Below are 22,135 nucleotides of genomic sequence, written 5' to 3'. Positions count from 1 at the left end.
TGACCTTATAATCTTATATTCTCCATGATCCAACATTCCTGAGACCAGACTTTGCAAGTAATGCAAACCAGTCAGCAATATTTTGTAGTTACTAAGATATTCAGAGTAGTTTCTACCCATATAGGGAACTAATGAAGTTGAGATTTTTGTTGGTAAATAAGGCAGACACGAATATATGAAACCTGTTATATTGGGTTGTATGAAAAAACATTCTCAGTCCTGAATTATGTGCTCCAGCAGAAAGTAGCAGGGAACAATGGTGGAGTGAGGGGGAAGTAAAACCCCAAATGTTTTCCCCTGTTCTTCTAGCTTCTGAAAATCACAAGTTTAGGTGAACATCCATGTCAGCGTGCCCCATTCTCTTTGCATTGGTTTGCTCTCTTTTTGAGCTCTGGTGGCAGCCCCACCATCCTGTGGCAACAAGTTCTATGGTGTCACTTTGTGCACTGGGGACAAAGGGCTAGTTTCTCTTTCCTTCTAAACCTGCAGCTTGGTTATGCCACCTGTGTCCCCTACTTCCCATTCTGTGAAGAATAATGAATAGTCACTATATCAAATTGAAAGGATTTCTCCCATGTCTCCTTTCAATTGCCGCTTTTCTTTGCCAGAGAGTTATATCTATTTGTTCTCACTCCATTCAACAGATTGTCTCCCATTTCGTGGCAGAGACTGCCTGGCCTCAGGCAAGCCATCCTGCCTGCTGGGGGACTATCCATCATACAGGAGGGCAGGATCCAAACTGCTTCCACTTAGTTGTGGGGACAGTGTCTGGGAGAAAACCACTGAATCATTGTATCTCACCCTACCTCTCCCCAGGCCAAAGAAACTCATTTTAGGCTCCTTGCTCCCCTCTGACAAGTGCTTGTAGGAACTTGCTTTGGTTTATCATGCTCTTGACACTTTCTGCTGCTTGGTGTGTTCAGCCTGCTTGTTTTCTAGCTTGTGCTGGTAGAACAAAAGGCTTTAGCTAGTCTCCAAATTTTTAACTGCATCTCTACCTTATATACAGGTTACATGTTACCTGCAAAAATTAAGCAAAATCCTAGCTACAATTAATTTTTATTTGTGTGGACTCCTGGGGTCTAAATACCTTCCTCTGCTAGGCTACTTGTGAGAGCACTCAGCTGTGCTTCTTCTTTTCTTCTTGTGTTGTTGATTTCTTGGCAAGCTTCTTGCAAAGATTTTTTTCTCCAATGACCTTAAGAGATCCTTGCTGGCTTGTTTTGTGTTTCTTATTGCACTGACTGACTGCATGTGTTAAAGTTCAGTCTGCAGACTGAGAAATGAGACAAATTGAAGATAAACTGCTAATTTGGGTTTGGGTGGCTGACGATTCCAACTGATTTCCCTATCAAAAATATGAGCAACGTGCTCTGAAAGATATGAGAAGTTCAGTTCTCATAGAAATATTCTGTGTTTCCTATGAAAACAGAACAAGAACAATAAAATCCCTCCTGCCAAGGTTTGTGTAATTTGAACATTTAACCCTTAGGTTTTCTTCCTTGGTGGTCAAGCACCATTTGAATCTCTTTCGTTCTGACCTTGGGTGACAGCCATCTGACCTTGGATTTTGTTTTTAAAAATGTAGTTGCTGTATCATGTTACTGTAACGCCTACCTCCAACAAAGAAGGGAAGCCAGGTCAAAAGCTGCTTGCTGGCTTAACAAACTGAGATGGAAGGTTATACCTACAAACCAAGGATTAAGATAGCCTGTCAACCACATGTAAGAAGTTTTGCTTAAGAGAACAGTAGCTGAAGCAGACCCTTAAATTACATGATGTCTCTTTGCTGGTAAAGTGCCTGCTAAAGATTTAAATGCTGCCTCTATGAATTAAAACAAAACAAAACAAAACCAACATAAAAAAAAACAGCCCAAAAGTTTGTTTAGAAGAAGTTTTCCACTGGCACATATTAAGAAGGGAGTGGCCATGGCAGGAAATACTCCAGTTCAGGGAGAACTCTGCCCTCAAGTGTGGGTGTCTATTGGTCTCATTTCCTCACTTATCAACATGTCAAGAATAAAATCAAATTAATGCAGCAGCAAAGTCGTTAAGATTCGTGAAAAATACATCAAAGACAAAAAGAAAATTAAGAATTACATGCCATCATTATGTTACAGTCCTGTCCTCCTCAACACAAACAGGCTCTGGAGTGGAATGGAAAGTCTTACAAAGACAAGAACAGTAATGTGTACACTGTTTACTTATTAAGTGATTCCTGTTAATTCTTATTAACTCCAGTTTAAAATGAAACACAAACTATATCATATGAGAAGCAGCAGACTCTTTATTGTTTTTAAACATCAATTCTCCCCTCCCACTCTTCCGCTTCTCCTCTCCATAATGTATGTCCTATTTCTGACATCTAGAAATATTTCTGAAGGTTTATCCTGGCTGCTATCACCATAATGAGTGAAATATGTTCTGAAAATAAATCATACTAATGCATGTACTCTAACTATCCCCAGACATTTATTTCTGATAAAGAAAATGGGACTAGAGAAGATGTACTAGATGAAAGCAATACACAGATTTTTGCTGTGGTAATGAACATCATCTGTTAGGGAGCAGGGTTGTTAGACCTTTGGAAACGTTGTTGTTAAATATGAAGTTATGTTACAGGACAATCTTGTTTCATCAGACAGATGCAGGTAAGCTTTGACTCAAAGGATGCTCTGATGAAAGCCTGAATTATCTGTTATGCTCAGGGCCTCTGGCACTTTCACTTCCCTTTACCTTCCAGTGTGAACCAGTCTTAGAGGAACTGTGAATCAGACCTAGGCTGTTTATAAGCTGTGAAGTAAACAAACATTAGAAGCAAAAATCTACAGGAGGCAGGTTTACTGAAGAATGTAAAAAATGGAAATCTGAACCACTGCTGGCTGTGCTGAGTTAAAATACTTGGGCTGGCAGGAGGACTCGCAGCCAGATTTTATGACTACCTGGAAGCATTCCTATTGCCAAGCTAGAAACATTAGGAGGAGCAGATAGAAATGGAATCTGATCTATCTTGGAATAGATCAGAAAACTTCACAAGCTAAGAAAAGGTAGGTGATATGAAAGGCAGAAGTTTATATTTCCATTTAAAGATCATGTGAAAGGTGCTGATATACCAGGTGTGTAGGTCTGCAGTAGTGTAGCATCAAAAGAAATCTTGTAGCTCTGGATCCCCAGAACAGTCTTCAGTGTGAGTTTGGGGTGTTAGGTGGCTGCATCTGGAATCACTGAGGCCAAGTCTCAAACATGTGTTAGTAACAATGGCACTTCTTGTAATGTGGACACGGGGCCATTAGAGTGGGATCATGCATTTGCATCAGTAATAAATCTTGACATGGCAGTGTGCAGTGTCACTACTGGCCCGAGGCCTGATTGGACTCCTGGCTTAGAGATAAGAGATCACAATCATCGCACCTGTCATTGTGAGTGTGATTTTCAAGACAAAACAAGAAGAAATGGTGTGAAATAGAAATGTAAGTAGTATTCTAGTTGCACCATTAATTTCTGCAGGAGCAACAAATAATGTTTCCTAAATGGAAAAGGTGTTAACAGGCAACAACTGTCTCACTTCTTTATTCTAAAATATAGGAGCTGTGTTCACTTCAGGAGTGAAACTTTCATACCCCACATACCCACATCTATAAATATCACTGGGTTTAAAAGAGTCCCCATTTAAAAGACACAAAAAGCAGACCCAGAGTGGTGAAATTCAACTTCACATTAATAATGACCAAGGCCACTGTTTGTGGTTTTCTTTTTTTTTTTTTTTTTTTTTTTTTAATTTTGCCCAGAACCTAGGCTTCCTGCTTTCCAAGAACAGTGTCTAAACCTGGAAGTCTACTCTCCCTGGAAACAAAGAATTTGCTTCCTTTGTTTATTTTCACTTGAAGAAACACAACCACTTATGCTGTGTTTGCTAATCATATTTTAAAGAATAATAGAGGTGCTAATTCTGTAGAAAAACTATTCATTTTTCTCAATCAGTTTTACCAAAGTTATTATTTTAAAATGTTGTTGACTTTTATTTTTATGAAATGAAAATATTCTTGGGGTATCTAAGTACTGTATTATTTTTACTAACTGGAGGACTCACAATCCAAATAGATGTTAGCCAAACACTTTTGGGACAAAACCCCCTGAGAACTTTATGGAATTATTCAAACTCAACATTTTTAGGCAGTATTTTTGTGAACATAATTTCTTTTGTTGAGTAGAAACAGGAAGAAATTACAGGAGGAAAGATTGTAAATAGGGGCAAACACAGATTTTTACTATGAGCAATTGAACAAATGTTTGGAAACATACTTGTTTCTCTCCACATTATCCCATCTGTTAGAGACATATATATTTAGATTAATTTTTAAGAAAGCAAATGTTAATTTAAAGTTGTACTAAATTCTTGAAGCTCTTAAAACATTCTGTACTCTCCCAATCCTTTCTTAACTGTAAGATATATTTTTGTAATAATGATTTGCAAAACAGCTGTATTCCATATATTTCATTGAATATGACAATTCAGTTACTAGTAGAAGCTAGTGAAATTTGCTTCTGAATTATTTGTTTGGGAACACCATTATAATAGATCATCAAGTACAAGCATCCATTTTTTGGGTTGTTGGGTATTTTTATTGTTTCTTGCCTAACTTAAAGTTATTGTGGTGCCTTAAAAGCCAAATAAGATGAATTCTTAATTTAGAAGTTCAAATTTAAATATATGAATATAGTAAATATGTTGTCAGAAAAAGTTACTGAGGCCTTTTGATTGCAGCAATGACTGCTAATACTACTCCTTTTCTCTCAACATAAGTATCTACTTGAACTGATGTTTACAGACAAATAAACTATACATTTTGAGGAGAATCTTTTTTTAAAAAATGTACTAATGGTTATGAATATTTATTCCTTGCATAGTCTATAGATCACTTGATTATCACTGTAAATTTCTCTCTAAACTTATTCACATAGGTGACTGACCACAAAAATCTCAGTGTGAAATGTTCTCATTATGAGTATGCCTTTATAGGAAAGTGTCTGTGCTCAGCATTTGTTATTGCTACGTAACAGTTAGAATTTTTTGTTAGTTTAACTGAGGGTGTCAATTTAAAATTTTATTAATCTAATGCCTTCCTGGGCCAGAATAGGTCTGTTAGGGAGTACCAAGTGGTCTCTGTGTATTAAATTCTTCACAGTATGTGTTGGACAAATAAAAGTGAGCAATGGAGCAATTTAGATTTGCCCAAGTTAGTATATTCTACAAGAATGACAAGTACTACAGTAGCAGCTTGCAAGACTTAGAGGCCATGGGTAACCTGAAAATAATGGGCTACCTGGCACTCTCTCATGGATCAGCTAATGTACTCAACACAAAATGGACTCCACAACTGAGAGGAGGCCATGGAAGATATGGCACACATCTTCAATTTCAAACTTCCAGTGCAAAGAGAAATCAAGTAAATGTAGATATCAGTGATACTTTATAGCAGCACTTGTCAATACAGAGCAAAGTTGTTCCAAAATTGGAAGACTAGAAACAGAGACGCACCATGCCATAATGACTTTCAAGGACTTTTATAACAGCTGAACATCTAACTGGTAGTCTCCAGCTGCTTCAAGAAAAAATGTTTTGATAAAAAATTATCACTGACCAGGAAGAGGTCTGTCTACATGGACAAGTTTTCAGAGGCAGCAAGATTCTCCCTAAGATTTATGTCTGCAGTTTTTGGTTGGTTGGTTCGTTGGTGAGGGCAATGTCAGATCTTGGGCCTGGCAGCCAGTGCCATTCTGGTGGATTTCTGAAAGGCCCAGCAAACAGGGGTACACAGGGAACATGTACAAGCTGTGGGGTTTTGGAATTCCTTTCTGTCTCTTCCTTAGTACTCTTTCTCCAACATTATGGACCCCTGTTTCACATTTATCCATCAGCCTGTGACATTGGATATTTCACAGAAGGTTCCTGTTCCTTGAATTGCCTGGGAGGAAAGTTCTGCTCTCTCTCTGCCTGCTGCATTTCTCACCCAGAAAATTCAAAATGCATTTGGAAAGCGTCTGCGAAAGGTTTTAACTGCCCTGCTAAACCCTTGAGTGCTGCTTTTAAAAACTATCCATTATGTGGAGGAGGCTGCTCACAATAGCCTGGGAACATAAGACCTGAGCCTGCTTCAGCAGCTGGCTCTCCTTCCTGGCACAGCAGCAGGCTGTCACCACGCTGCCGGCGGAGCGCAGCTCACAGCCACCTCATCCCTCTGTGCCTGCGGCACTCAGGACCTCACTGAAAAAAACTCCAGGGTTTTACTAGGAAATGCTGATTAATCAAAAATGAACTCTTTCATGGGAAAACATCTTGTCTGACAAACTTCCAAGGAAACAGAGAAAAAATTGCACTGAAAGTATCCTTCTTTTCTGTCCGATAACTGATAAATGATAGGTGACAGAATTCCTAAGACTTGCTTCTTCTAGGGTCTCCCTCTGCTAGGACTGCAGGCTAGCCAGCAACACAGAGGGCTGTGCTCCTGACATAAATCTTATTAATATTATGACAGTATTAATTTTAAAAATCAGATTTCAACCATGGGAAATTACAAAAACTTTGACTTTTCAACATGAAATGAAAGATTTTTCAACAGAAAAGGAATTCTAGTTTATGCTTGTCTTTGCTCAGTAGGGAGCTAACCTTTTCATACTTCATAATCTCTATCAAAATTCTCTGATACTGTTGCATCACTTCTCTTTTCCCTTGAGACTAATGATTAAGAAGGTTAGTCAAAACTTGCTGTGTGTGTTAAACACATACTTCTCAAATTCTACCTAACTTCTCAAATAATGGTCTCCAGTTTGAAAGTGGACTCCAGAAATTTATTGAAGTTGATTATCAGTTTACTATGTTATCCTTTCAGCTGACTTTTTTGTCCTCAGAGTATGTAGTTAAAGGTTATACATATGATATCTGATATAAAAATCAACTGTTTCCACCATTCTGAGATCACATACAACCATGTAAAGAAAAATGAAACCTAAGTGAAGGACTGGTTAAAGGTATGACTCTAAGTTATATAGTATTCTGATATTGTTCATTTTAAGAAAAGACAACTACACATACATATTTCAGCAGAAAAATGTACCTTTTGTTAATGCACGTTATAATTTTCAGTACCTAAACAGTAAATTAATATTGAATTGCATTTTTCTTATAAACTGAAAAGAGAGTAATCAAATTAATCTAATCACCCAAAAGTATTTTTTCACTTTATGTTTAATTTTCAAATGTAATGCTGCTGTTCATGTATCACGTACTGCAATGTACAGGGGAAAAATAAAACCCAAAGAACTTAATGAAAATGACAAAGCCTAGATTCCTTCTTTCTAAAGAAGGGGAACTGCTTATATGTAGGTGAAACCATTATAGGAAATGGATATTGCTTGGTTTCTCTTCACCTTGTAGTTGTCATGTATGCTAGGCATAAAAATAAGAATGATAGAGAAATTTTGTAACATGTTTCTCTGTAGAGAAAATTTACTTGACACATTTTTTGCCACACATTTTCTCCCAAGGTGATATCTCTGGGAAAATATTCTCGTTTCTTACATGATATCTTTCAAAAATACACTGGCTGTGGATAGAACACCACTCTTAAATATTTCTTTTGATGTTTGTGCAAACTCCTAAAGCATCATTCTTTGCTTTAGACAGGACTCTGTGCCATACTTCTTCTTAGTACTAGTATCAATAGCAGTGTTAACTCAGTTGTCATGGTTCATTTTATGCATGTAATGCACTGTGCTTTGCATTCACATTGAAAATAACATCTCAACAGTATTTAGTGTAGAACTAACTGTAACACTGGTGGTATTCTTTATACTGACTACTAAATTTCTTTATCCCACTGGAAAATACCTTTCATTGACTTTTATTTAGAGGTAATTTCTCTACTGGAAGTACCAGGGCAATATACCTTAATATTAAGAAGCAGTCCTTTTTCTAACTTCCTTAATTTTCTTATCTCTATGGGATGCACCATTCAGATAAGCCTTTTTAATGATTGCAGGTTTGTTTGAGAAATAGATTTTAGCAAATCCCAAATATTAACGTGGAACTTGTAGTGGTCTTTGAGTCTGAAAGAAAGTTTGGAAAGCAAGTGGTTAAAATATTTTGAGGAGGTGATACATGACCCAATGAATCTTGGAAGCCACTGAAGTGATGTTTGTTGATATTTGTCAGATACCACATGGAATTTGTGATTTAACTGTTTGTTGGCTATTTCTGTGTTGGAGGACTTCCCACCTGCCTCTGATGCCTGTCATGCTGCACAACTTTTCAGAGCCATTCTTTTCCTGCAGCACTCCCAGCTATAACTATGCACCAAACATGGATAAGCACTGGATTATGCAATACACGGGGCCCATGCTGCCAATCCACATGGAGTTCACCAACGTCTTGCAACGCAAAAGACTTCAGACCCTTATGTCAGTTGATGACTCTATGGAAAGAGTGAGTGCAAGAAACTGCTGTGAATACAATCTTATTAGTTGGTAACAAAATTAAACTAATTAATTTTTTCTTTACCTTTACCAACCACATTCTGGGGTAAGTCATTGTACTATGAGGAATTACTCCACTTTTTCCCAGTAGAATTGAATTTGGTTCTCTGCGACGTGAGACCAAGGTCCTGGCTTTCCTCTTTCAATTGCTGGGTCAAAAAAATAGTGGGCTTTTTTAAAGGGAAAAGTCACTGGGCAAAGCCTGGTATTAACAGAAGATGCATCACCTGTGAGTACACATGGATAGACACAGGTGCACACATGACAACTTCTATTCATTTCACACACTTCATTCATAGTTTGTCCTTCCGTTGAAATCTGGGAACTGGCAAATCACAGCAACTCAGGTGTCAGTCTACAAGTGTTTGCTGAAGTTAGGCAATGCAGTGTACTGGTAATTATAGGTAACATGATACATGAACTATTAGGTTTACTTTGTATGACTTTTTGTTCCAAAATCAAGCACCATGACCAAAGATCTTCCCCTAGAGAGATTTCTTTAAACTTTAATAAAAATTTACAGCTTTTTCCCAAGCCCACAACTGTAAGGAATGAGAAAGTTGCAGACTAGCTCAGTAAATCAAATCTTAGTACCTTTTCCCCTAAAGCTGTAGCAGACATTTTTCACAAGCTGTGTTTGAGTACACAATGAATTTTGGACATACTAGGGCAGCTACCCCGTCATTACCATATTTTTTCTATTCTAATTTTCTGGAGTTGTTTAATTGTCCCCTCTGTCAAATGTGAAATTGAACTGGTATGTTGATTTTTTCACAGCACAATAAAGGCAAGATGTACAAATATCAGTCCCCAGAATCTGTGTCAACAATGTCATTGATGCCCTGTTTGGTCCTGTGTATTTAAGGGTTATAAATGATGGCTATACACGACTCTGCACAAAACATGTTTTGCTACATTTAACTTGGAGTTCTTTCTGTGCTGGGTTGCAGTTACACCAAATGCTTGCAGAGATGGGAGAACTGGAGAATACCTACATTATTTACACTGCTGACCATGGATACCATATTGGGCAGTTCGGACTGGTGAAGGGGAAGTCAATGCCATATGACTTTGATATTCGAGTTCCTTTCTTTATTCGTGGTCCAAGTGTGGAGCCGGGATCAGTGTACGTTTCCTTATGTCTCTAGCACAGCTGTTGAGCCTAATGTAAAACGTTTCTGAGAACATGTAATTATCACTCTGTCTAGTTTCATTTCATAAGGATGCTCTATTATTGCAGAGCAATGAGTCTCATAAACAGGCAGTTTTTTCCACTTTGCATATTATGAATAAGTTATAATGCAGATGAGAAAACTGTGTAATGCATAGTCCTATAGGATTAGACTTGGGGTTTGCTTTTAAAAACAATGTGCTCATCTTTACTGCCCACTCTGTCATTTAGCATCATGCCCTCATTGTCAGTGAGATAAGAGCAGTGTTGCTGCTGCACCTCCTTGTTTAATTGTGCTTAACTTTTTCTTTGTGATGTCAGTTTGCAGTACTGGCCTATCGTTCTGAGCTGTAGACTTCAAAGGGGGGTTTCTAAACTTAGCACTTCTGTAGAGCTTTACATCTTCAAAGGCCTGATAAGCATTAATTATCATTCTATTTCCAAAAGAATGTGAAGACTTACACATTGAACACATGGCAACTATGACCTTTCCTGTTGATTTGCAGTGTGCCTCAGATAGTTCTGAATATTGATCTTGCTCCAACAATTCTGGATATAGCAGGCCTTGACACACCTCCAGATATGGATGGCAAATCTGTCCTAAAGCTTCTGGACTTGGAGAGACCAGGAAACAGGTGGGTCCCATGATCCTTTTTTTAGCCAGATCAGAAGCAAACACCTTAGTAAATCAACAGCTGAGTGGAAAAACAGATTCTGTGAAAATGAGTTGTGTCATGGCAACGACCACAGCTTTCCCATTTCAAGAGTCTCTTAAGTAGTAGATCTATAAAATTGCGTGTATATATAAGTGGAGAGCTGTTTTTTTCAAAAATAATTTGTTAACACTTACAGTGGTGTACTTCAGTGCCAGCAGTAAATGTCATTATTTTACTTTCAGGTTTCGAACAAACAAGAAGACCAAAATTTGGCGTGACACGTTTCTAGTGGAAAGAGGGTAATTACTAGGAGTGAGAGAGTTTTGGGAGAGCCTGCCTGCTGGGAACACTCCCTTGTATATGCTTTCCTTTCTGCTTCCTCCTCTTTCTTTTTATGGTCAGAGAAGCAGTAAATTTTGCAAGCAAACTGACAGGCATGACTTTTTTCCTAGTTTCCCACCACTGCCTTTGCAATCTACTGTGCTCCCAAATCCCTTTCTCTGAAGAAATTTGAAAGCATGTTTTTCGGATGATTCTCCTAGCCTCTTTCCCTAACATTGTGCTTGTGCCCACTTTTGTCATTATCCAAATCATTTTCTTCCCAAATCTCAGTTTCAAATCCAGCTGTGTAGAATCCTCTTATCATCTGATTTTGTATTTTCCATCATGTATTAGAAGCATTCTTCATTTTTGTTCTAGCTAAGACTTATGTGTAATTGAGGTTCATGACTATAACTGCTCCTCTCTTTACTGATAACTCCTTAAACCCTCTTACCTTGCCAGTTGTTGCCGTGAAAATTTTCTCTTGGTAAAAAATTTTACAGCAATTTCCTTTTGGTACTTTATGACTCTACAGATTATGAAAACTTTGTCAGATGTATTACAAAACAGTGCATGAAAAACACATCATAATACATAAGATACAGCCGAGCTTGTGCTGAGTATGAAAGTCCTGTTGTGTCCTCAGCTGTGTTTTCCAGCCAAGAAAGTAGTGCTTCAAAGAGTTTTGCTTTTTGTAAAAACTTGCATCTATGTATGAATGGTGCTGAACTGTACCAGTTAGACATATTTTAGCAGCACTTATTTATCTTCTGGCAATTTTCAGCCAGTCACCTGAGGCTTTTTTTCAGTATGTGACCTACATCGAAGGTCAGTAACAGAAATATGGGGGGTTTTTTTCGCTGAGAAGACATTAAACCTTCAATTAGCTTCATTGTTCAAGTTAAATTCATCCTTAGGGCTTAGAACAATGTACCTAAAACATTCCACTTTATTTTTTTATAAGCAAATTTCTACGCAAGAAGGAGGAACCCAATAAAAACACTCAGCAGTCTAATCAACTACCAAAGTACGAGAGAGTAAAAGAATTATGCCAACAAGCAAGATATCAGACAGCCTGTGAACAACCAGGACAGGTAAGCCACAAGTAACTGCAGTTTTCTATATGTCACAGGGAAATATGCATTTTACACTACAGGTCAAAAGAATTTGAAGAACATGGCTTTTGGAAGGTAACTAAAATATCACTGTTGTTAATATCTTCAGAGCAAAAGAAAACCAGACAACTTTCTCTAAGCTGTGGTCAAATTCAAGGTGGGGAGGACCTGGTCCTTCATTTGCTGTGTTAGTACAGAGCTTATTATAAAAATCCTGTGCTCAAATATAACATGGAATGACTACTTTTCCTTTGATCGGGTGCATTGATAAATACGCAAGATAGTTCAGTGATAATTGTTAATGAGGGAGTGAATCTTTCTGAGCTGTGAAAGCTTGTACTCACTGGGCTAGTTCAGAATTACCAAAGCAAGCTGGTTAGTCCTAAGGTTACACATGAATTCATTTGCTGGGACGAACAACTTAACAGCACACTTAGTAATCATCATCCTTTAATACTTATTGAAATACTTTAAATAGAAGGGTCCCCTTGCCCAGAAACACTCCCTATTTCAGGTCACTGTAAGGATTCAAGCAGTGATACCCATACCCAAGCATTACTTTTTCTTCTTTCAGCCTTAATGATTTCAGTGTAATGCCTGACTTTGATACAAAGGTCTAACTGCCTGCTCATAAAACCAGAAATTACTCCACCCCTGACTACTATGCTTACACCTGCATCTCTGCAGTGCACACACAGGAAGAGAGCTAAATTAAGAAAAGTGACTCCAAATTCTCATCAATCCATCCTGAATTAATGCAATACCTATGTTAACATGCAAAGATGGATTTACTGGGGAGATGTGTAAGAGAAGCTGAATCCTTCTCACTGACACCACCTCCAACCACCCTGGGGCACACGCTGGGGGCCCCAGGCAGTGGCTTGTGCCTGCCTTGCCGTCCTTGTAGTCCATCCCCATCCCCACACACCTCCCCGGAGAAGTGTGAGGTGATTTCTCCCAGGCAGGCACTTGCGCTTTCCCCTCAGATGTTTGCTCAGACCACTGCAGGCAGCCGTGGGCCTGGCGCTGGGATCTCGGCCGGCTCTTTGGAGCGAGGGCACAAAGCCCTCTCTGTGCTGCTCTCCGCTCCACTGCCACCCATGGTGCCGAGCCCTGGGCAGGTCGCGCTCTGCACGGCCAGCCCGAGAGCTCGCCTAGAGAAATGCTCTGTCCCTGCCTTTCCCCTTCTCCTCTGGAGTGTAGGGTTACAGTAATTCTCGGGTAATCGCAGATTGGACTGGATTAATGTTTTGGCTGTCACATCCTTGGTCGGGTCCTCTGTCACGGCTCTTACCTCACACGTGCTCCTTAAATGCAGCCACTTTTGAAGGGATATACACAATATCGCAGTCTCACCCAAGGGCAAAGTTTTCAGGAGTTCAAGCAGTGCCATTGTAAACAGAGATTAAGTTTGAAAATCTGAATGCTTTATAAAAACTAAAGCAGATCAATGCAGTAATTTTAGACTGTTAGACGCTAAGATGTTTCATTTTAAAGTAACAAAATATTTTCTTTGCAATTATTCCTTATATTTATTACCTCTTATGCCAAAATCCAGGTTTGGAATAACTACTTTTTCACATATGAATAGAAAAGGTTAAGTGTCCTGACCAGATACAACACCTGAAGCAGTAAGAAACCCTGCCAGGGCAGCAGACAATCCCATATTGGTGAATCCAGTTTGACCAAAGGGTGAAGGAAGAAGAGCAGCAGGGAGGCTACAAGAGCAATAGTGTTTGATAGTGGGTCTCCCACCTACAAACTCTCATCGAGGTCTTTTCAGTGCTGAAGATAGTTGGCTGCACAGAACCCAGCAGCCATCCCTCACAGCTGGATGAAGGACAGGGCTGAACTGACCTCTTTGAGACCAATTTTCAGACACAGCCATTGGCGTGTATGCATTATTTTCTTAAAAAAATAGATAAAGGCTGTCCCTGATAATTTCAACATCCTCAAGGCTTCCTGCGGGGATGCTGAAGTTAATATGCCTGTGGAAAACTTCTGTTAGGCAGAGCATCATGAGGGGTGGATCATCCTCTGGGCTTCTTCAGCCCATGGGACACAAACCCATTCCTCCCACTCCGTCCACCCTTGCGCCAGCCCTGGGAAACAAGACCAGTTTCTCTCTCAAGGACAGACTACCTGTGGTGCTCACAGGAAAGCCAGCATAGAATAGGTAAGGTGTGAATTTAAAGACCAACACTGAACTTCAGTGAGGCATTGCAATGTGAAATAAGTGTCTGCAGGATTTTTTCCATGTAGAGAAGTTCTAAAAAAGAAAAAAGTTAGTAGATCAAATAAATGTACCTTAGTCCAAATGTGTTCCAATGTGAATTTCTGAGCCATCATAGTTTAATAAGAGGTTCCTGCAGCAGATTTGCTCTAATAATTTTGCACCTCTTAGAAAAGAGAAAATATTGCTGTGCATGAATTAACTTTGTTTTATCTTTTGAGATTTGTATAGTTGATTTCAATTACTTAGGTGCATATATAGAAATAAAATCTTCATTTAAATTATGGTAGTTTATAATACTTCCTACATTTACTCTAATCAGTTGCAGTTAATACCAGTTAAATTAAAATTACTTTCACAGAATGAGTGATTGCTGACAGAATCTAAAATAGTGAAATTACTGGTCTGTGGGAAGCTGCTGCTAAATGTCTGAAACTGAGAATAAGCATGTGGGGAATTAATACCCCATTAAAAGCTTGCTCTTAATTTAAACTTACTCTAGTCAATATGTAGTTTATTTGAAAAGGAGAACACAAGAAAGCTGAAAAAGAAAAAAAAAAATTCCTGTATTTAAATGAGGTGCGATCCTGAGATCTGCTAGTTCCAAAATCTCCAAGGCTGTGGTACTCAGGAAAATACTTGCTTCAGCTTATTTTCTCTTTAAAAGAAAGGAAAATAAAGGAACCTAGCATAATATTTTTTAAATTAAAACTGTCAAAATTCTTATTTTTTTCATGTCCAATGTGTATCTGAAAATAGATAAACCTCAAAAACAGGGGGATTTGAAGAAAAATACTAAACATCTGTAAAATATAAATAGAAAATAATTTCACACTTAGTTTTTAGTGTGTTTAAATTTACTAGCACCATTGACATGTTGCATCACTTTCATTGTAGATCACATTGTAGATCACTGTCCCCTTGCTGTTTTTTCCTAATCCCCTTTATGGGAGGACAGTTTCCAAGCATTCACCCACCTCGTTGAGAACATCTCAGAAGTGAGATGTACATGGGATGTGTTCACTCCTGAGTTATGTTCCAGCAGTCATGACACAGGTCAGCAGTGAGCCCATGCCAAGGAGAGGAGCTCCTGCTGAGCTACACTAGCAGGAGCACCACTGACAGGTCGTGGGAAGTGAGCACTCGCCTCTCCCTGGTGCCTGTGGGCTGCACCTGGAATGCTGCATCCGGGTTGGGATCTCCATGAGCAACGGGACTTTGGTGCACTGGAGCAAGTCCAGGGGAGGACCCCAGAGGTGGGGTGGAAGTACTGAGAAGGGGCAGAGGTTTGTTTAGCCAGGGGAAGAGAAGGCAAAGGAAGAAGCTAATGGTTTCCTTTGATTAACCAATGGCTAATTAGAGAGAAGACAGACCAAGGTATGTCTTGGAGGTGCACAGCAAAAGGGCTATCAGTAAGAGACAAGTTACAGCAAGGGAAATTGTAAAGAGGTGCATGGAAAAAAGTGTTACCATAAATATGATTAAGAACTGGAGACCAAAGAGGCTGTGGAAAGTCCACTCTAGGATACATCCAAACCTAATAATGTTGCTGCTTTGAGGAGGAGGATGAACTAAATAACCTTCAGTACATGCTCATAATTTTTTGCTTCCTTAGTATCTGGCCTTGAGGATTTCATGTTTTCTTCTTCCTCCTCAACTTCAAACTTGGGGAGTGCTGTTAATTTCATGAATTTGTAAGTGAGTTATGGGTCACCTGCCCATGTCATATTTGGATATAGACCAGATTTCAGCCCCTGCCCTGCCCCAGCTGTTGATCTGCGCTCACCCAAAGCACAGACAGTCCCATCACATCAACCAGATTCACTCCCCTGGAAAAGAGAGCAGGAGCTGGTGGGGTCCCTGCTCAGCTTGGGACTTGGAGATTGACAGACATTTAATTTGCGTTCCCTCCACATCTCCACATGAGAGAATGCTCAAGAATTTATGATGGGAACGGGAGGTTTCTTTCATAGTTCGTATGCCAAGTTTGTCACCAGTTTACATGGTGTAACTTATTGAGGTCACCTGATTGAGCCCAGTTGGTTTAGCAGCGGATACTGATGGGTTTTAACAATTAAATGGTTTGTTTGCAGGGTATTTTTATATTTCACTGATGTATATTTACCCTCACAGTAATAAGCTACGCCATACAGAAATATTGATTCATTTGCAGTGTTCATCTACAGTGTTCATCTGCAGCATAACCCTGCTTTTGTTTTAAAATAGGAAAGAGTTGGTGTCAGCTTGTAATAAAGCTTTGTTAATTTTCCAACAGAGCAGAAAAAATAACATGTGAACAAATGTTTCTCTGGATTAATACAACCTTATCATGACACAAATCTCTTCTCAGCTTTCCACTGGAATAACCTGAGACAAGAATATATGTTAGTTCAGGAGGTTTAGAGGCAAGCTGCTCTTAAATCCTCCAGCAGGTTATTTTTCTTGAACTCATTCCATCTTCTCACTCATGAAATTCTTCTGGATACTTAGCAAATATCAAATAAAACCATGTTAACTGTGTTTTCATTTATACTTTTTCTTTCTCTCTTCCCTTACCTAAATGTGTAATTAAGGAGTTGAGTTAATTCATAAGTATTTATTCTTTTTCTCTCCAGTCTGAGTCATAGGAATTTTCCTAAGGCATAATTTTGACTTCTGGGACTTAACACTCTTTCCCAGATCACAGTTACCTTATGAGGTCTGGTGACTGATAGGCTGGATGTCTCCAGTGTACTGCTCAATCCATTATTTATAATCAGTATCAAATCCATGGCCAAATATGCCTTTTCGTTCTCTTAGAAAAATTACACAAACCACAATCTTTTTTTAAAATTTTCCCAATAGGATAAAAATAAAGAACTACCCTCCCCAAATGAGGACTGTGAAGAACTGTGTTTAAAATTTCAGCTCTTAGATTGGATGACTCAGCAGTGAAACCCAGACATGGGTCTGTTTATTTTATGGGCATACATCTCCTACCATCTGCTCGACACTACCTGCCAGTTTGTGAACAGCAAAGGTCTGAAACTTGCAAAGATCTGTGGCCTTCTGCCAGCTCCAATGAGCACTGACAGTGGGCAGAGCAGAAAAATGCATTGTGCTGCCCGTGTTGGTATGACATGAACTCACACTGTGCTAGACAGGTATAGCATCGTAGCTGCACCTTCCCTGTGCTCTCTTTTCATGCCTCTCGGCTTTAGGGATGCAAAATACTGAGTTTCCTCCTGAACAACTGTATCCCAAAACTACCCTGAGGAAATAATGTTTCATTTGGAGAAAATGCCTGAAGACTGTACAGTGAGATTTTAGTTAGATTATGTCTCAGTGTATTTTACAGTGATCTGAGTCTTTATGGGTAGTCACTGGAGACATGTTGCTGAATCCAAACATCAGCTTTGTGGTAAATGTGCAAGATTCTTCTGGCTCTGATCCAAAAAGCATGTTTTGTAGCCTATACTCCCATTCCTCGTGTATTTTTCACCCTCTAAAAACCAAGCATAAGAATTTAATTTTATTATTGATATTCATATTATCAAATTATCATATCAGCATTCAGTCGTGAGAACATCTATTTGCCATACTGAAAGAACACTTGCCATCAATCAGCTCACAGATAATATTGTAAAGGAAATTAGAATGGGGCTTATTAGGTGTAGTCTGGTTTGGCTCGCGTATCTATGTTCTCATAAAATAAATATCACAGACCATACATTTGTATAGGTCAGCTTTATGACCAGCTGCAGAGTATGAATAAAAACACATACACTGGTAAGAGCTGGCCAGAAGTGTCAGATGGCTGGCCAGCCACTGACAGCCAGAGCCTGAGCACCCACTAAAACCCAACTAAAATTATGCTATGGCATATTAACATCAGTCGTGGATTCTCCAGATTCCAGAACAACCTCCTGATATTTGCAGGAGTCAAAAAGCAGTTGGTGATCAACCTGTTTTACCAGAGCACTGATTCAAAGCTGTCTCTTCTTTGCCATCTCCCCACTGATACCATCTTTTCTTAGTAATAATTCAGTGGAGGTGTCTATGCACAGGCTTAACTGGAAGCACATGTGTTTGGGACCAGTTATGTGCCTAAAACTATGTGCATACTTCAGTGCTTTTGTGAACAGCCCTTGTAGCTATTCCTCACTTTAGACCCTGTAGAGTCATCCCTCACGGTTGACAGAAACATGCCTGCAATTCAGTTGCTCAAGAATTTGTAGGAATTGCCAGAAATTATGATACCTCTAGTTAAAATACCACTCTGTTTATGAACTGAAACCAAATATGAAGATAAGTTCCTTTATCTGTAAAAATAATCTTTCAAGGCATGGTATTTCATATTTCAGCCTAAATAGTTCACATTTCAGCCTAAATATTTAAGTTTTTATCAAACAGAGAGCAGCTCTTCCCAGATTTGACAATTCTTTAAATTCAAGCAATTCTTAATTGGATGTATGAAGTCTATTCTGGATAAAATCCAGAGATATTCCAGGAAGATTACTGGATTTGCTGGTTTCATCTCTTTCAACGTACAACTGTGTTCAACATTTTCACTATCACCTTACTGGTGTTCTCCAACAGAAAGAACTTTTTGGTGGAGTGGTGCAGTTTTTAACAAAGCAAATTCTTTAAACCTTTATTAATGTAACTCTATGTACCAAAAATGTCTAGACAGAAAACACAGTTTATGCAAGAATTATTTTTAACACTTTCTGTAGTACTCCTTGGAGGTTCTCTTTTTGCAGAGTTTCCATTTTAAAGTATCCAGTGAAATAGAATATAAGCTAAGTCCTCTGCAAGTTAAATGTATATGACACAATAGTAACAGATTGTTGTTGGTATTATGGTATTACTATTTATAGCTAAAGGATTAAATTTATCCTTTTCATTAGCTCTTATTTGTTTGCACCTGATAGTGGATGTTTATTGGATAACAACAGAAGTCTCTCGATGTTGAGCTGTAACTACAAGCAAGTTAATAGATTTGGTAGAGAATGCTATGCAGGAGAAATATTTGCTTTCTTGACCTAGGTGCCTATATTTCTAGAGCTAACAATGCAGTTCATGCATATTTGATAACTAGAGAACTTCTATAACTGCAACACTTAAAATAAATCTTGTCTATACAGCAAGAATGCAAAATTTTGTAGTCTGTAAAATTCCTGGGCAATTTTCTTTTTCTTTCTTTTCGTAAGCTTGTGATGTAGCTCAAAGTTGCTAATTTTTATGTAGCTATTTCTGTTATCTAGTGATTAATTCCTTCATTCCTTTTTTCCTCCAGTTCTGTCCCTGTGCATTTATCTGAAAGTATTTCTAAATTCTGTCATACATTTCTGCCCATCAGTTCTTGTAGGACAAACTTCTTCACTATCTGTTGAGCCACTGACCATTGCATTTTTTAGTAACACTTCTCAGGGGCTAAGGCTGTATATAAATAACTGCCTTTGAATATATTCATGTTGCCAGACTCTGGAGCATGATCCAACAGAAAGTGGTTCACTTATGAGAGAGTGGTGCAAAACTTGGGATCTGCCATTACAGGCAGTATCTACTTAGCTCTGAAATGGAGGAGGAGACTTTTTTTTTCCACAAAAATGCAGCAATTCCAAATTCCCTGTGTGAAACTGGCAAACCATCCCTGTTAAACAGCTGCACTCATGCAATGTTGAAGTACTGCTGAGATGAAACAACCCAGATTAGTATTTCCAGGGGCATTTAGGAGCCTTGGTCAGGACCAGGGTTCAGTTCTGCTCTATGGGAATGCACAGAGGACATGACTTTAACCAGCAAACGTTTCTCAGTATTCAGGTCCAGTTCAGCAGAAATGAACTGCTGCTGCTCTGTACTGTTTACCGTAGTCAACTAATTACAGGGCACTTTTCAATATGTTGTGTGACATGGCCTCTTCTAATGGCCCAGAGAAAGCAAAAGCAAGACAGCTCTGATTGCAGCAGCACAGCCCTGAACCAGACTCCTTTTCCAGCATTATCACATCAAGTCCCCTTGTACTCCCCCATATCTGGTTACTGCTAATGAAGGAAAATGGTGCACACATATTCAGCCTGTGATGGTATTTCCATCTATACTGTTTTCAAATTTAGAGCGTACCTTTCAAAACAGGAAAAAAGGGAAATGAGATCTTGAGGACATGTTTAAATTCATGAAGTCTTCATTTTTCAGGCCTTATCTTAACATTCCCTAGGCTGAGCAATAATACTCAAAGTCAGTCATACATTACAAAAATTAAAGAGCACCTGTAAAAATATTGCTGCTAGGTTATATTTCCGGTTGCGTGTTGTTTGGGGTTTTGTAACTTTGTGATAAAATCTGACAAGGTATTTAACACTGACGTGTCTACTGCAAATACTAGGTGTTTACATTTCATAGAAACCTTTAGCTTGCCTACTGTTGGGACACTTTTCATGACTTGTCTAATTCATTTCCCCTCTATATAAGGGAGCAGCAACTGTCGCAAATCCGTCACAGTCTATTAACTGCACAAAGCTGATTGGAAGTCCTGCCTAAGCAGCTATTTTGTGATGTGGAACACATCACAATGATTCATTCTGAATGTATAGTTTTATGTCTTAATTATAATCAGTAATGAAATAGACTTAATTTTAAGTCCGTGGCACAACTGATTAATACCAGGAAATTGAGATCCCAGGTAGTTATGAAGTCAATTGGTGCTGTCTTCCTTATGTAGCTGCAAGTCACAACTGGAGCCATGCCAGGTAGCAAGGCAAAGCAAAGCCACCAAGGACAAATCATCGCTTTTAACCAGCCCATGTTCTACCCTTTGTCTTTGAAATGTCTTTATGAGGACAATCCTCTATCCCCAGAAGAAAGTGCATCATGCTAGTGCCATTATCCAAGGAAAAGCTCCTGCTGCAGCACCGTTGCCTTGCTTGCCTCAACACTGAGGAACAGGCACAGGTACTTACATGTTTAAACTTCAGGTTTGGCAGAGATTAAAGCAGCTCAACTTCTGAAGGATAGGATAGGATAGGATAGGATAGGATAGGATAGGATAGGATAGGAGTAGTGGTTTAACCCCAGCCAGCAACTAAGACCACACAGCCACTCACTCTCTCCCTCACCAGTGGGATCAAAGAGAGAATCGGAAGAGTAAAAGCTAGGAAACTCATGGGTTGACATAAAGTTTGATAGGGAAAGGAAAAGCAGTGCACACAAGCAAAGCAAAAGGGAGTTCATTCACCCCTTCCCAGGGACAGGCAGTTTTTCAGCCATCTCTGGGAGAGCAGGACTCCATCACATGTAACAATGATCTGGGAAGACAATATTCCCTTTTTCCCTAACTTTATATACTGAGTATGATGTCATATGGTCTGGAATATCCCTTTGATCAGTTGGGGTTGCCTTTTCCAGCTATGTCTCCCCCCAGCCCTCCAGCCACATACAGTTCCTTCACCAGCATGGCAGCAGAAAAAGCAGAAAAGGCTTTGGCTCTGTGTAAGCCCTGCTCAGCAATAACAAAAACATCTCTATATTATCAACCATGTGTTCAGCACAAATCCAAAACAGGCCCATACCAGCCACTGTGAAGAAAATTAACTCTACCTCAGCCTAAATCAGCACAATAGGATGGGATAGAACTATTTCTGTTGGAAGGGACCTACCACGATCATTGAGTCCAACTGCCTGGCCACTTCCATGGCATGTCCAAATGCCTTTTGAACATTGACAGGCTTGGGGCAACAACCCCATCTCCAGGAAGCCTGTACAGTGTTTGACTACTCTCTTAGTAAAGAAATGCATCCTAATGTCCAATCTGAACCTCCCCTGGCACAACTTTGAATCATTTCCCACATGTCCTGTCACTGGATCCACATCGCCCTCTCTGCTTTCCCTCCTCAGAGAGCTATGAAGAGCAATGACATTGCCCCTCAGCCTGTTTCTTTCAAACCTGACAAACTCAAAGCCCTTAGCTGCTCAGTCCTTTTACACTTTTATCTCTCCTAAGCTCCTTTGCAATTTGCTGACGGGGGCAGGGAAGGCACTGGGAAGAGCTGGCAGCCAGCACACACAAACCCAGCCAAGGCTTCAAGTGCATATGCAGAACAAACCCTGCTTGGTTCAGGGTGGCTGT

General features: G+C 39.3%; 1 protein-coding gene across 4 annotated transcripts in view; it reads left to right on the top strand.

Annotated features, from left to right (window-relative positions):
- SULF1 (sulfatase 1) overlaps positions 1–22,135 on the top strand; it is a 63,766-nt gene that overhangs the window by 21,617 nt on the left and 20,014 nt on the right. For all 4 annotated transcript variants that reach the window (XM_068187038.1, XM_068187047.1, XM_068187061.1 and 1 more), the window contains 5 exons: positions 8,332–8,482; positions 9,483–9,658; positions 10,210–10,338; positions 10,602–10,658; positions 11,645–11,774. In XM_068187038.1, coding sequence (XP_068043139.1) covers positions 8,332–8,482; positions 9,483–9,658; positions 10,210–10,338; positions 10,602–10,658; positions 11,645–11,774 — 643 coding nt within the window. The remainder of the gene's footprint in view (positions 1–8,331; positions 8,483–9,482; positions 9,659–10,209; positions 10,339–10,601; positions 10,659–11,644; positions 11,775–22,135) is intronic.

The sequence above is a fragment of the Anomalospiza imberbis genome, chromosome 1 (genome assembly GCF_031753505.1).
Source record: "Anomalospiza imberbis isolate Cuckoo-Finch-1a 21T00152 chromosome 1, ASM3175350v1, whole genome shotgun sequence".
Lineage (NCBI taxonomy): Eukaryota > Metazoa > Chordata > Aves > Passeriformes > Viduidae > Anomalospiza > Anomalospiza imberbis.
Note: the sequence above shows the minus strand (reverse complement) of the source record. Positions and strands in the feature narration are given on the sequence as shown.